This window comes from Marmota flaviventris, chromosome 19, assembly GCF_047511675.1.
Source record: "Marmota flaviventris isolate mMarFla1 chromosome 19, mMarFla1.hap1, whole genome shotgun sequence".
NCBI classification, from domain to species: Eukaryota; Metazoa; Chordata; class Mammalia; order Rodentia; family Sciuridae; genus Marmota; species Marmota flaviventris.
This window is the reverse complement of record NC_092516.1, coordinates 36,695,029-36,709,864: the sequence shown is the minus strand read 5'-3', so window position 1 is coordinate 36,709,864 and position 14,836 is coordinate 36,695,029. Positions and strand designations below refer to the sequence as shown.

The 14,836-nt window shown below is 47.8% G+C and overlaps 1 protein-coding gene across 5 annotated transcripts in view; it reads right to left on the bottom strand.

Moving 5' to 3' along the window:
- The window catches only part of LOC139702945 (caspase recruitment domain-containing protein 11-like), a 76,136-nt gene that overhangs the window by 19,851 nt on the left and 41,449 nt on the right, over positions 1 to 14,836 (bottom strand). For all 5 annotated transcript variants that reach the window (XM_071605679.1, XM_071605675.1, XM_071605678.1 and 2 more), the window contains 8 exons: positions 11,916 to 12,204; positions 9,764 to 9,901; positions 8,004 to 8,329; positions 4,407 to 4,586; positions 3,395 to 3,547; positions 2,838 to 2,963; positions 2,072 to 2,269; positions 459 to 635 (listed from right to left, as the gene is read on the bottom strand). In XM_071605679.1, coding sequence (XP_071461780.1) covers positions 459 to 635; positions 2,072 to 2,269; positions 2,838 to 2,963; positions 3,395 to 3,547; positions 4,407 to 4,586; positions 8,004 to 8,329; positions 9,764 to 9,901; positions 11,916 to 12,114 — 1,497 coding nt within the window. In that variant the 5' untranslated portion in view covers positions 12,115 to 12,204. The remainder of the gene's footprint in view (positions 1 to 458; positions 636 to 2,071; positions 2,270 to 2,837; positions 2,964 to 3,394; positions 3,548 to 4,406; positions 4,587 to 8,003; positions 8,330 to 9,763; positions 9,902 to 11,915; positions 12,205 to 14,836) is intronic.

The following is a 14,836-nucleotide window of genomic DNA, read 5'->3' as shown; positions in this document are numbered from 1 at the left end:
TGGTGAGAGAGGCCAAGGCAGGTCAGGCCTGATGACATGGTCCCATTTGTTCATGCACTTTCTGGCTCATTCACTCTTCATCGAGTCAGCCATTTGAGGGGGACTGCGCTGGGCACTGAGCAATACAGTTGGGATCAGACTGTGACAGGCACTCAATGCTTATTTGGTAAATAAGCAAATGAACTTGAAACTAATGCTTACTTGACTTTCTTTTCCTTTCTTTTATAGGAGAAATGGGATCCGTGTAAACAAAAACAAAACAAAAATAAATAAATAAAAACCCTAACTTGGCATCATTTCTGTTTCCAGGGTTGAAACTCGTCAAGTGACACCTGGATGCCCAAGACCTAAGCAGAACCAGGCACAGCCTGGTGGGGGGGAGTCCAGCCCTGGCACCTCCCCCCTTGGGGGGGTCTGACTTGGTGCCTGCTCTGCTGTGGGCCCCTGCGCCCAGGTACCTGGATGCCCTTCAGGTTCATCCTGCGCCGGGGCGGGTGGTAGGGCAGGAAGTACTTGCTGTCTTCAGGTGACTCCTCCGAGGTGGAAGAATCGTCAGCCTCTTGACCGTTAACCCTGGGGCTCGCGTCCCCAAAGTTCTGTGAGATGATGGTGGCTGGCAGGTTCCTGGGCAGACTCTGGAGACAGAGAAGCCAGTGATGGAGACAGGTGTGACGAGCAGCTGGCCGTCAGCAGAATAGTGACCAATGGCACCATTGTCCCCTCTGGCATCCAAGCTTGACACCCAACGGCTCCTCCTCTTTCCTGACCTGGCGTCTCCCTGAATGCCATGGGCGATATCCTAGCTCCACACTCCTCTGACCTTACCAGGGCCTGGGCCGGGCCCCCACCTTCTTATGCAGTGGTGAAGGGGTCACCTCTGCCCCTTCACCCCGGCCTCCCTTGCCTTCCAACATCTAGCCCCACGCCTCAGCTAAAATCATGGGAGTACCGCACAAGACCCCTCAAGGTCCCAGAACAGCAGCAAACCCCTCAGGACACTCAGGGAACCCTGACTTGACTGTGCTCTCTTCTGTCCACAGATGGCCACTTGCCTGCAAGGCCTCATGTCTGGGGCTCTGCTCATGCTGTCCCAGTGGCTCAACATGCTGGTCCTGCCCAGCATCATGCCTTGGGCAGGCACTCACCAGGGCACTAGGTTGGTGATGGGAACAGAGAGGGCGTCACTCAAAGGCCACATGAGAGCTCATCACAGGATCCTGGTCCCCCTGAGAGGGGCACTCAGCAACACCGGGAGGGGGCCTGAGGCTGTGCCGGGATCCTTCTGCAGGGGTCTTCCTATAACCTAGAAGGGACTCCTCCCTGGGCTCCCATGGCAACCTTGAACTTGGAATTCACAAGTTCTGTGCTGAGAAACCACGTCCCTGTATTTGCCTCCACTGGGATTCTGTCTGCTCAGGGGGAGAAGGGATTCCGATCAGTCTCCCCAGGGCTCTGGTGAGTCACAATGACTCAGCCCTTGCATCTTGGTCCCTTCCATTGTAAATAAGTACAGCTTCCCTGAAGGACAGTTCTGTGGGCTGCGAGGGACCTGCATTGCACCTGCCCAGGACTGTGCCCAGCAGGTTCTCACTACAGTGAGCATGATCTCATCTGGCCTGGTGCAGCATTCACTCATTTCTGGGTGCCTGGGGCCTGCTGGGAAATGCACTCTGCCACTCACCTGCCCATCAGTGGGTTTACTCAGGGGCACCGGCAGCTTTAACAAGAGCAGGGCATTTTAAAACTGAGGACTGTGCAGTTGGCAGAGGGAGCCCAGGGGAAGTGGACTGTGGTCAACTGAGAGGTGCCAAAGCTCCTAATGGTGGAGCTGCCTGTCTGAGCCAGGATTCTACCCTCTACCTTCAAGATGAGGCGAGTGGCTTCTGCTCAACACTACAGAGACACACATGGAAGGTTCAAGGACATAGGTTATTCGATGTGGGAGGGAACCGTGTACTTCTGCCTTCAAATGGACAAAAAGCCCCTTCACAGTGGTGGTTCCCTGGCCAGCCATCCCTGGTGTCAGGAGGGCAGCTGGCGGCAGGTTGGAGCCGCAGCCCGCCTGACCCACCTGGTCGAGGCTGCCGTTGTCCTTGGAGAGGCGCCGGAGCTTGCTCTCCAGATTGACGATGCAGGCTTCCCGACGCACCATCTCGATCCTCATCTCGTCGTTCTTCTCCTCCAGCTCCCGGATCTGTTTCCGGTACTTGTCTTTCTCGATCAAGCACTGCGAGTACTGAGTCTGCGCTTCGTCTCGGGAATGGAAGGCCTGTGGGGGGAGGCGAGACAGGGGCCACTTGGGTGCCTCATCCTGACCCAATCAAAGTGGGCTGTAATGTCCGTCACTTCTTTCCTGGCCCTGACTCTTGGGTGTCGTCTCTGCCCTCTTCATTAGTGCCATCCCAGGGCCGTCTGTCCTGCCTATGCTACGTGCCGGCTCTATGGGGCGGTGCTGTGTTAACAATTCCCCTTTTACAGACAAGGATGGAGGCTTCAGCGGGGCAGCTTGCCTGTGGCCACACATCTTATGAACGATGGCTTGCCTCTGAACCTCTCCTCACTAAAGAGTCCAGGCATTTGAGCACCGTATTATGGGGCCCACTGGACCTGGCTCTCTTCCCTACCCCCTGCACCCTGGTCACCAAATGCCATGGATCTCAAAGCCTCTTGGGATAGAATTCATGTTTGGAACAGAAGTAGGAAAGACAGAGTCATGAGTAACTCCCCATGTAGTCAGTGACATTACACTGGTCAAAACTCTCTGATGGACCCCAGTGGCTGGGCCGGGGGCCTATAGTGCAGCCTGTGGTCCCCCACTCTCTGGGTGGCACTCATACCTGGTCTCGCTCCCGCTCCACCTCTTCTAGCTGCAGCATGACCGTGTTCATACGGTGCTTGTACATTTCACAGTCTTTCCCCAGGGTCGAGCACCTGAGCTCCAGGTCTTCCTTTTCCTCCAAGTACTGTAAGCAACGTGGAGAAATCAATACACATATCGAGCAATCAATAGGTCAGGGCCAACAGCTGTTTCCTGGCTGCACCTCTCTGAGCTGGTGTGCTCAACCTGTCTTTCTGGGGTCTAGCGATCTGACTGAAAGGCACCAAGCTAGGCCAGTCAATCAACTGTGGACTGCTGAGGACCTACTATGTACCAGGTATTATGGGGGAGGACATTGTGGACACGGTGCCTGCCTTCCTGTGGCTTCCTCGCTCAGGAAGGGGAAGACAGATGCTAGGCTAAGCTCATACTTAAAACTCATAAAGGACTCCAAGGGAGCAGAGGAACTTTATACCAGGGGCAGATCCAGTCCCTGGAAAGAAACGTGGGGCTCCAGGTAGCACTCATTGGTGCACCCTGGTAAGGAGGGGACGCTGCCATGGCCTTGGCTCCCACCTTGTCCCGCAGCTCCTCTGCCTGGCGGACCTCCTCCTGCAAGTTGTAGATTTTATTGACGAGCTCCTGCCGGTCCTCCAGTGCCTCTTTCCGGTCATGCTCCAGGATGTCCAGGATGGCCTTGTCTGAGTCTGGCAGGCTGCGTTTGCCGGCCTGAGCGGACAGGTAGCAGGGGTTTGATGGTGTCAAGGTTAGGGGCGGGGAACAAGGTGGACACGGAAGGCGGGGACGACAGACTCAGCCACAGATACTGAGAGAACAGAAGGTTCTGTTTCTGCAGGAAAGCAGAGGCAGGCAGAGATTTCTCTTGGGGTCTTTAAGCAGCTTATCACTTAAAGAAGTTTATCACCTGGAAAGAAGCGTAAGACCCACTTTTTCTCAGGAATACCCTGAGCCTATTGTTCTCCCAGCTCTTATCAGAGCCAAGCCGACACTGGCTGCTCCTCAGAACACTTCAGAGCTGACAACAAAGGGAGGCCACTCTGCCTTCCAGACACCACCCTGGAATTATCAACTCTGCTCTGATAAACTGGGCTCAGCCTCTGCTCGGAAACAGAGCCCCAAGCCCTGGGTGGTAGTCCTGGGGGATCACCCTAGAGAGAGCAGGGGGGATGCATTGTTTTTTTTTCCTTCTCTGCAGATGCACTTTGGAATATGATTCCTCAGTGATGCCCCTCCTCTGTCCAGACAGGATTCTGGGATGACCAAGACAGGAGGTGCATGCACAGAGCGCATGGTTGAGGTTTTTGGAATCTTTAAGAGCAGGGAGGTTTTTTGATATGCTCTTCCCTCAGCATCAGGACACTGATTTCCATGTGGCTTTCACAGAGTGCTTCCAGGAAGGAAATGTGTTTGTAAGTATGATCTCCCATAACAGGACATCTCTGACGGGGAGTGGCTTCGTCACTCCCACCCCACAGAGGAGGAGAGGGTGGTGCCTGGGGATGGCACAGGTCATGTGCCGTCAGCAAGCCGAGGCTCTGGACACACACCCAGGTAGGCACGCCCTCACCTGGATGATGGACTGCAGCTCCTGGATCTTGGTCTTGAGCATCTCATTCTCCCGCTCCAATTCCAGGACCTGCTCCTTCTTGGGCCGATTCTCGATGTCATTCTTCAGTTTCAGCGACTGATTTCTCTCCAGCTTACATTCCTCCTCCATCTTGTTCAATCGGTGCTTGAGTTGATCGATCTGAAACGCCCAAGAGGGTGAGGGGAGAAGGCCGTTGGCAAGAAACAGAAGAGGCAACGCTTTTCCAGATCCCACTGGGCTTCCAGCACCAGCTAGGTTCTGCCCCCTCCTCCTCCTTCCAGCTGGAGGTGGGGAAAGGCTCACAGAAACTTTCTGCAGGAAACCATATCATCATCTCCTTTGTGATGGAGAGTTCCTGATGAGTTAATTTTTTTTTTAATCTGGAATTTTTTAAATTGATTTTTTTAAAAAACAAATGACAGTGGAATGCATTATAATTCTTATTACAGCACAATTTTTCATGTCTCTGGTTGTATATAAAGTATGTTGACACTAATTCTTGTCTTCATACATGTACTTTGGATAATGATGTCTATCACATCCCACCATCCTTGCTAATCCCCTGCCCCCTCTCTTTCCCTCCCACCCCTCTGCGCTATCTAGAGTTCGTCTGTTCCTCCCACGCTCCCCCTCCCTACCCCACTATGAGTCAGCCTCCTTATATCAGAGAAAACATTCAGCATTTGTTTTTTTGGAATTGGCTAACTTCACTTAGCATTATCTTCTCCAACACCATCCATTTACCTGCAAATGGCCATGATTTTACTCTCTTTTATTGCTGAGTAAAATTCCATTGTGTATAGATGCCACATTAGAATACTTCTAAAGAGCTATCGTCCCTTAGAAAATTCTCTCCGAGAAATTTGTACGATAGAACAGGTTCCAGATTAGGTTACCCAAGCGGGTGTCGCCCTAGCATCTGCTACTGATTTCAGTGGCCTTTTATGATGGGTTTCAAACGGGTCCTTGGAACTCAGGGCTTCCCTTGGAGAACCCCAGGGTGATGGATGGGAGGCAAAAGATGGCCGAGAAGCCAGGGATCTGGCCACCATCCTGACTTCAGTCCTCAGAGCAGCTCTGCTCTTGGATGAGTCTGTCCTCTTGGAATCCACACCAGATTTTATTTGAACACACTGCACTACTGCTAAAGACAACGAAACAAAAAGCAGCTTGAAACTCAGGGGAGTCTAAGTCTTCGGGACCTCTGGCCTGAAGGACCTGTCTGGATTTAGTATCAGGAAGAGTGGCCTCCAGAAGAAGGCAGCCGCTGCGTCTGAAAAGCATGACTGCAGCCATGCCGAGCGTCACCCTCAAGAGTTTAACATCAGGAACTGGGCTCAGCAGGTATCTTGAGCCTTTGTGGCTAAGCTTCTCTGCTTCCTCAAGCTAACCGACCTTGCGCTGCACTCAAGGGCTGCAAGGAAGGGAGACGCCAGAGGAGCAGGTGTCATTTTTCAAATCTAGGCTTGTAGGGAGAACAGCCTCAAGAAATCTGTCAGGTAGCAAGGAAAGGGTGCTACTGCACAGTGTGGCCTGAGACATAGGAGAAAGGGGCACACAGGGAAGCAGCCTGTGGCAGAGAAACGACCTAGGGACTCAGCTCACTGGGTGTTCTTTCAATGCTACACACACTTTCTCATTATTAATATGTCTTCAAGGAAACATTATACAGCAGGAAGTTCTAAGAGAGAAACTTTCTAAGTTCACTTGCTGCAGGTTAACTTCCCCCTGGCCCTGCGTAAAACAGCACAGAAAGCTCTCCTCCTGGTCATGCAACAAAATTCCCCTTTGAAGATCAACTGAAGCATCCTAGGCTGGGGCAGATCCCCAGTCTCACAAGTACAGGGCTTACTCTGCCAAAAACATAGGGTGCAACACCTCAACAATCCCAGGGCACAGGTTTTATCTTCTTCTTCTTTTTAAATATTTTTTAGTTGTCACTGGATCTTTATCTTACTGATTTATATGCGGTGCTGAGAATCGAATCCAGTGCCTCACACATGCTAGGCAAGCGCTCTACCACTGAGCCACAACCCCAGGCCAGGCTTTATCTTCTTTATCACTACTTACAAATAAAAACTGAGGCCAATAGCCAAGGAAGTGGGGGAGCCAGAAGCCAGAATTTGAACTCAAACCCATAGGACTTCACAGTTCACGTTCTTAACTGAAATGCCCTATCGCTATGGACTCAACTCCCCTGAATTCTTGAGGATTGTTTAGTGATCTGTCTGCCTCACTAAATTGTAAGTGACCGGGGCAGAGCTCAAGTTATTTATACCCATGTCCCCCACTGTGCTTAGCACAGTGCCTTACACATGGCAGGTGCTTAATAAATATTCTGAGTCTATTTTCCACCCAGAAGCCCGAGCGATCCTTCTAAGATATAAATCAGCTGTTACTCCTCAGCTCTCAATCCTTCAGTGGCTTCCTATCAGAGATGGAATAAATTCCAAATTTCTTACTATGCTCCTATGATCTGGACCCTGGCCACCTCTCCCAGCTTCTTTTTATTATACCATTTGCTCATCTGGCTGCCCTGCCCTGCTGGCTCCCTGATGTCACTCAAAACAAACAAATAACAACACCACCACCACCATCACCAACAAAAAAAACTGCCAAGCTTCTTCTCTACTTCAAATTGGGACCTTTGCATTTGCATTTCCTCTGACTTTCCAGGTTCCTCCCTTTCTTAGGTGTCCCCTGCTCAGAGACCTTTCCTGACCACCCTAGATAAAACAGCTCCACCATTCTCTATCCTCATTCTGTCTTCTCCATAGCACTCAAACTATTTATGTATTTGTTTTCTGATTATAATGTACGTTCCATGACAGGAGGACCTTAGTCTTGAGATTTATATTTCTGGAATAGAGCAGATGCACAGCGGCGCTCAATAAATAGAAGAAATGAATGAAGCAAATTTCCTTTCTCTTTCTGCATTTAGGAGACAAACTTCATTAATCACGTCAATCATGTGGCTGGTGGGTCGTTCACTGGTACATGCACTGATTTTCCCACTATGCCAGGAACCACGCTGAACTTTGTGGATACAAGCATGATGGACAAAGAGTCCTAGCCTTGAGAAGTTCATTCCCTAGGAGCAGGGGCTACGCTCATTTCGTTACTAATTTCTCTAAGCATCATAATCTGGGGCCTGGGTCTCGTATTTCTCCTCTTGCCACTGAAACCCTAGTTTCCCATTTCTTTTCTTTCTTTTTTTCTTTTTACCTTGGGGGCGTGGAGCCTGTGTGCACATTTCTGCACATGTGCAGAGCATGCACAGTGAAGGTCAAGGTTGTACTAAGCTCTACTGCGTCATTATGCGCAAGTCTGAATATACACACAGAGGATTTAGTTGGCTGAGCCCGAGGCATCAGTGGGTGCGAGCACGCATGCACATGGTGGATCTGGGAACCTGGAGCCACTGGCCCCTTGGTTCCCTGTCTCCCACCTGGGCATGAAGCTCTGAGGGCGTTGTGGGTATGTGTGCACGTGCATGCGTGTCGGAACGTGCCCGCTGGGGTCCTGAGGCCCAGCTTCCCCTTGGCTCAGCCTGGGAGGAGCCCTCCGAGCCCCTACCTCGAGTTGGAGGTCCCGGCTTTGCATCACCGCCATGTTTTTCTCTTCGCTGAGCTGGGCGTAGCGCATGGCCAAGGTGTAGTTGTCGTCCTTGACCTTGACCAGCTCCTCGTTGTAGCCGTCCCGCTCTTCCTTCATCTTGTAGTACCGCTCCTGGAAGGTCAGCAGCTCCACCCGGGTCAGCGTCAGCTGCTTCTTCTCGTCCTCCAGCTGCCGCGCCTTGGCCAGCAGCTCGCAGCGCTGGAGGTCCTTGGCCTTCATCTGCTGCTGCAGCTTGATGACCTCGTTCATCAAGAAGTGCGTGAGGCCCTCGTGGCCCTCCTCCACTGCGCAGAGGGGCACCCAGTCAGGCCCGAGGACCCGGCAGGGCACGGAAGAGGTTCCCGACGGGGCAGGTGACATTCGCTCACTCATTCACTCACCAACATCTTGCTGGCTCTTACTACCCATTAGGCACTGGGGACTCAGGGTGAGCAAAACAGTCGAATGATCACACACAGGTGTCACTAGAGTCAAGACACAGGCAGCCCTGAGAATTTATAATGACCGACCAGATCCAGGCTGGAAGCTAGAGGGGGTGGAAGGTCCCTGTTGGCCAAGCCGAAATGTTCAATTCAGGAGGGAAAGGTATTCTAGGAAGGTGGAACAACATTGCCAAGGCCACATGGGGAGGAGAGAAGGTCTTGGCATGTTTCAGGAGCTAAAGGAAGACCAAAGTGGCTGAGCCCAGCCGGGCTTGGTGGCGCACACCTGTAACCCCAGCGGATGGGGAGGCTGAGGCAGGAGGATTTCGAGTTCAAAGCCAGCCTCAGCAAAAGTGAGGCACTAAGTCATTCAGTGAGACCCTGTCTCTAAATAAAATACAAAATAAGGCTGAGGATGTGGCTTGGTGGTTGAGTGACTCTGAGTTCAATCCCCAGTCCATAAAAAAAAGTGGAGAGCCCAAAGAGAGGGGAGAAGAGGGCAGGCGAGGGGAGGAAGAGGAAGAGGAGGAAAGAGAAGAAAGGAGAGAGGAGAGGGAGGGAGGGGCAGAAAAATGAGCCTGGGAGTCTCAGCAGGGCTAGAGTGTTAGTTAGGGTCCTTGTGGGTCCCATTAAAGACCTGAGTCTTTACAGAGAAACAATGGAAAACCACTGGAGAATTTTAGGCAGGGGAGGGTGGCATGAGACTGGAGAGAACATTGGAGCAGACTGAGAATGGATGAAGGGGGTTGATGGGGCTGGAGGGTCTGAGACAGGGAGAAGACTGATTTAAAAAATGTTTAGGCAGGGGGGCTGAGGTTGTGGCTCAGAGGTAGAGCACTAGCCTAGCACGTGCAAGGCACTGGGTTTGATCCTCAGCACCACATACAAAAATAAAATAAAATAAAGGTATTGTGTCCAACTACAACTAAAAAAAAAAAATTTTTTTTAAATGCTTAGGAAGGAAGATGAAGAAGATGAGATGCCCAAGGACCTTGGGACATTGGAAAGGGAGCAGAGAAGACAAGGAAAAGATCTCGAGGGCAGAGTGGACTTCTGACCTGCTCCCATACCATGCATGGGGAGGCTCCACCAATGCTCACTTCTCTTGGCCCCTGCTTCAGTCTGTCCCTGTCATCTACCTTTCATTCCCAGGCAGATTGTGTGATGGATAGCCCCAAATCCCATATATCACAGACTTGCAGCTTTAAAACTGTCCTGCTGTGGGACACACACATACACACACAAACACACACCCTTTCTTAGAGTCCAGGTATCCTCGATGGCCAAGTTGCTTACCCACAATGGTGGAGAACCTCCGGGTGGGCTCCTTCCCCGTCACCAGCTTGTACAGTTCTGGGTAGTAAAACTCCAGGCTCTCCAAGAAGACCACATAGCCTCTTTGCCCTTTGGTGTGTAGAATGTCCAACAGTCGGCCTAGAGGAAAGTCCAGATCATCCCATGAGAAGAAGAATACATGTCTGACTGGACACAAGTCTCCATGGCCAGTCTTATCCTGGACTTATGTTCCTCAGTAAGCTCTAAGAAGATGCTCACCAGGTTTGGTCACTCCTGGGTTGTATCATGGAATCCATATAATGTCTATAAAGGGCCAGACCCTCAGCAGGGATAGAGTGAGTGCCCCCCTTTCCTTTCTCTAAAAATTGCTAGAACTGGGATGAAGGGAATTGCAGCCACATGAAACCCGCAGAACTCCCCAATGGACCAGCGTTAAAATGAACCATATGGGTACCAGCCTTTCTGGTTGAAGGAGGGTAGAAGTATAGGGAATCATGCAGGCTTCTCTGGGATTCAGAGCAGGAAAACAACTTGGTGGGTGGGAAGCTTTTGGAGAAGTCATAGGAAAGAGGCACTGCTCCCTGTTCTTCTTTGGGATTATCACACAGTCTGGAAACATCTTTATCCTAGATGGAATCTGCTAGCAACTTCCAGTTTCCATCTAATTTCTGTGGTTTGGATGTTGTTTGTCCCTAAAGGGTCATGTGCTGAGAGCTTGGTCCTTGGTGTGGAGATACTAGGTGGTGGAGACCTTTAAGAAATAGGGCCCAGAGGTCAGTCCTTAGGTCATTTGGGGGTGTGCTCTTGGAAAGGATTGTGAGATCTCAGTCTTTCTCTGATTTCCTGCTGGGCATTGTGATCTCTTCCTTATTTACTCCTGCTGTTATGGAATGTAGCCAAGAGGGTCCTCCCCAGAGCTGAGTTGATGCTAGTGCTCTGCCCTCAGACTTCTAAAACTGCAAGCTAAATAAACCTCTTTTCTTTATAAAGTTGTCCTATGTCAGTTATTTTGTTGTAGTGATGAAAAAAAAAAGGCTTAAGACAGCAGTCATTCCACTTATTGTTTATACTTCCTGTTCCTTCCTTAAATGTTTTATTTTCAGATATTTCTTCCATTTAGGCCCTAAAACTCCATCTTTTCCCTAGGACAGATATGATAAATACATTTCATCTTGTGTGAATCCTGATGGTTTGAGGAAGCTGCCTGGAGCACTGTGTTGAGAAGGATTCCAAAGTTATATCCAAGCTCAGTGGGAAAGCACGCTGTGATTAATTAAGGATGTCTGCTGTGAATGCAGAGGAGAGTCACAGCATATGAGCCACTTATCAGCCATGCTGTGGGACAGGGATTTCCAAGCTTCTTCAACTGTGATCCACAGAAAGAAATACATTTTACACCACGACCTGGCAGGGCCCACACACAAGGATGAGTACAGAAGCATATGTGTACATACAAACAACTAAAACAAGTTCCAGAAACACACCACCTTTACCGAGTATGGTCAAGTCCCGTGCCCCTTCCCCCTGCCAGGCACTTTAGAAAAGGCTGAGGATCCCTTTCCAGAATAATAGTTTTAAGCAAATTAAATACCTTGGGTTACAAAGGAAACCAATTGTAATAAAATCCAGGTATCAAATATTAAGGAAACCAATTGTAATAAAATCCAGGTATCAAATATTAAACACATGTGTGATTTAGTAATAGATGTATTTCTTTGTTAATGCATTAAATAACAAGATCTCTTGGCAGGTCTCATAACTACTGTAATTTCAACAAGAGAGGAGTGCAAATGGTATTTTAAAACATCTGCAAAGCTGTAATGTGACATAGAGATACCTGTAATTTTTACTCTTGACAGAGTCAGAGGTTACCTATGGCTGCTGCGGTCACCTGCTGTCATTCGTAATTGAAGGCAAGGCTAAATTTCAGTTGAAGTTTATAAAATCAAGATGTAATTCCATCCCTTCCCCAAGTTCATGGATCCTCGGAGTTTTATACACAGACAGGTTCGGGAGGGGACAGGAGTGGGCAGCGGCCTCTGGATGTCAGGATTTTCGAACCCCACTTTGGCCCAGTTAAGTGGAGGGTAAGTCCTGGGGCAGCCTGGCGGGATGGCCCGGCCTCCTCCCTACCAGCCTCCTCCTGCCTTACCGGCCCGGTTGATCTTGGACGGCAACATGGGAGCGTTAAGCACTTCATCTTCGTCTTGCTCATCGATGACCTTGCACTGGCGCAGGTAGGGGGTGAGCTTGGCCGGGTTGATGTAGCGACTCAGCATGTGCCGGTTGCACTCCACGTTCTCCCACAGGGCGTCCTCCTCGTCCTTGAGGGTCTCCATGTCGTCATCCATCCCCGGCCAGCCTCCTCGCCAACATAAACCCCAGCGAGGTCAATCAAAGAGCCTCCCAGGACCGCTCTCCACGTGCTTCTGCAGTGGTCTCTGGAATATATTAAGTTTAAAAAAAAAAACCAGTCAAGTATATATGGCATATTACCTTTTATCTGAGAACAGATATGAATATTAATATATTAATTAAATTATTAATATAATATTAATTATTAATTAAGTATATTAATGTTAATTCCTTATATACTAAACATAAACAATGGAAGGATAAGCCATAAAAATTTTAAAAGGTTGTTTATAGGGAGAGTGAAAATGCTGCCACTGGAGTTACACCTTTTCTAAGCTTTTATCTTACTAAGAATATATTTTTCTCAAAAAGACATAATACTATTTATTTTTTTAAAATTTCACATAAATGATAGGATAGTGGTATAGTGTTTGCTTTCTTTCTCCTCTTGCCTTCTCCCCGCCCCCACCCCATGTTGCCTTGAGATTTATCTAGGTGGATACATACTGATCCAATCCATTCACTTTAAAAAAACAGTTTTAATGAGATATAATTCACATACCATACACAATTGCCAATTTAAAGCACACATTTTTTTAATGCACTCATGGGTTGTGCAGTAATCACCGCAGCCTAATATTTTAGCATATTTTTTTTCCTCTGTAAAAGAAACCACAGATCTATTAGCAGTGGCTTCTGATTTCTTCCCATCCTCTCTCTCACTGGCAACCACTAATCAATTTACTTTTTCTTTATGGATTTGCCTATTCTGGACATTATATATATATACATACACATACATACATATATATATACACACACACACACACACACACTCATATAATATGTGATCTTTGTGACCAGTGTCTTTTAGCATAATATTTTCAAGTTTTATCCACTTTCTTTCACATTTTTAAAAAACAGCTTCATTGTGACATAATTCACATGGCTTACAATTCACCTTTTAAATGGTTCACAGAATTGTGCGAATGTCTCCACAAGCAATTTAAAAACATTTTCATCATTTCAAGGAGAAACCTCATAACTTTATCAGCCATTCTTCATTTCCCTCCAGTACCCTAGTCCCCGGCAACCACTAATCCAATTTCTGTCTCTATGGATTTGTCTTTCCTTGATGTTCCATACCAAAGAAATCACACAATTAGTAGAGTTGTCTTTTTTTTTTTTGGTGTGACTGGCTTCTCTCACTTTGCATAATGTTCTCAAGGTTGGTTCATTTTGTAGCGTGAGTCTGTATTTCATTTTTTAAAAAAAATTGCCAAATGATTTTTCCTTCTGTGAATATGACACATTTTTGTTTATCCTTTCATTGGTTGGTGGCCATTTGGGTTCTTTTTGTCTCTTATGAACAATACTGCCGTTATGGTTTGGATGTGAGGTGTCCCCCAAAGCTCATATGTGAGACAATTCAAGAAGGTTCAGAGGACCCAATCTGTGATTAATCTCCTGATTAACTGAGTGGTAACTGAAGTGGTGGGGTGTGGCTGGAGGAGGTGGGACCTGGGTGTGACTTAGGGATATATATTTGTATCTGGCAAGTGGAGACCCCTCTCCTACTTTCTGATCTTCATGTGAGCTGCTTCCCTCTGCCATACCCTGCTGCCATGCTGTTCTGCCTCACCTTGAGCCCCAACGAATGGAGCCTGCTGTCCTTGGACTGACAGCTTTGAAACCATGAGCCCCCGAATAAATTTTTCCTCCTCGACAGGTGTGCTGGTCGGGTCTTATAGTCACAGCAGTGAAAAAGTTGACTAAACAACTGCTATGAATGTTCATGTCCAAGTTTTCATGTGGGTATGTTTTTATTACCCCTGAATAGACAGATAGGAGTGCAATTCCTAAGCCATCTGGTGACTCTATGTTTACACTGAGGAACTGTTAAACTGCTTTCCAAAGCTGCACCATTTTACATGCACACCAGTAATGTCTGAGGGTTCCAGTTTCTCCTGCTTCTTGTTAACACGGGTTATGGTCTGTCTTTTCCATTGTCACCATCCTATTGGATGTGAAGTGGTATCTCACTGTGGTTTTGATTTGCATTTCCTAATGACCTATGATATGCATCTTTTTATGTGCATATTGGCCATTTGCAAAGGGAAATATCTATTCAAATCCTTGGCCCATTTCAAAACTGTTCACTTCTGTTTTCATTCTTGAGTTGTAGGAATTCTTTATATATTCTGAATGCAAGTCCTATATCAGATATAGGACTTGCAGATATTTCTCATTTTTGTTACTTGCCTCTTCACTTTCTTGAAGACAATTTTTGTAATGCAGAAGTTTGAAATTTTGTGTAGTTCAATTTTTTTTCTTTTTGCATTTGTTTTTGGCATGCATCAAAAAAAATCACTGACTGACTCACAGTGGGGAAAAAGTGATGAAGATGTACTCCTATTATTTCTTAGAGTTTTATAGAGCTCTTATAGTCAAACCTATGATCCATTTTGAGTTAGTGTGTGTGTGTGTATGTGAAATAGGGGTCCAAGTTCATGTGGACACTGAGTCATTCCAGTGATATTCTTTCCCCAGTTAACGATCTTGGCACCTATGTTTAAAAGTCAATGGACCATAAATGTAAAGGTTTGTTTCTGGACTCTCAATTCTATTCTAATGATTTATATATATATATATGCTAGTAACATGTTGTCTTGATTACTGCAGATTTGTAGTATGTTTTGAAATTGGGAAATACACATG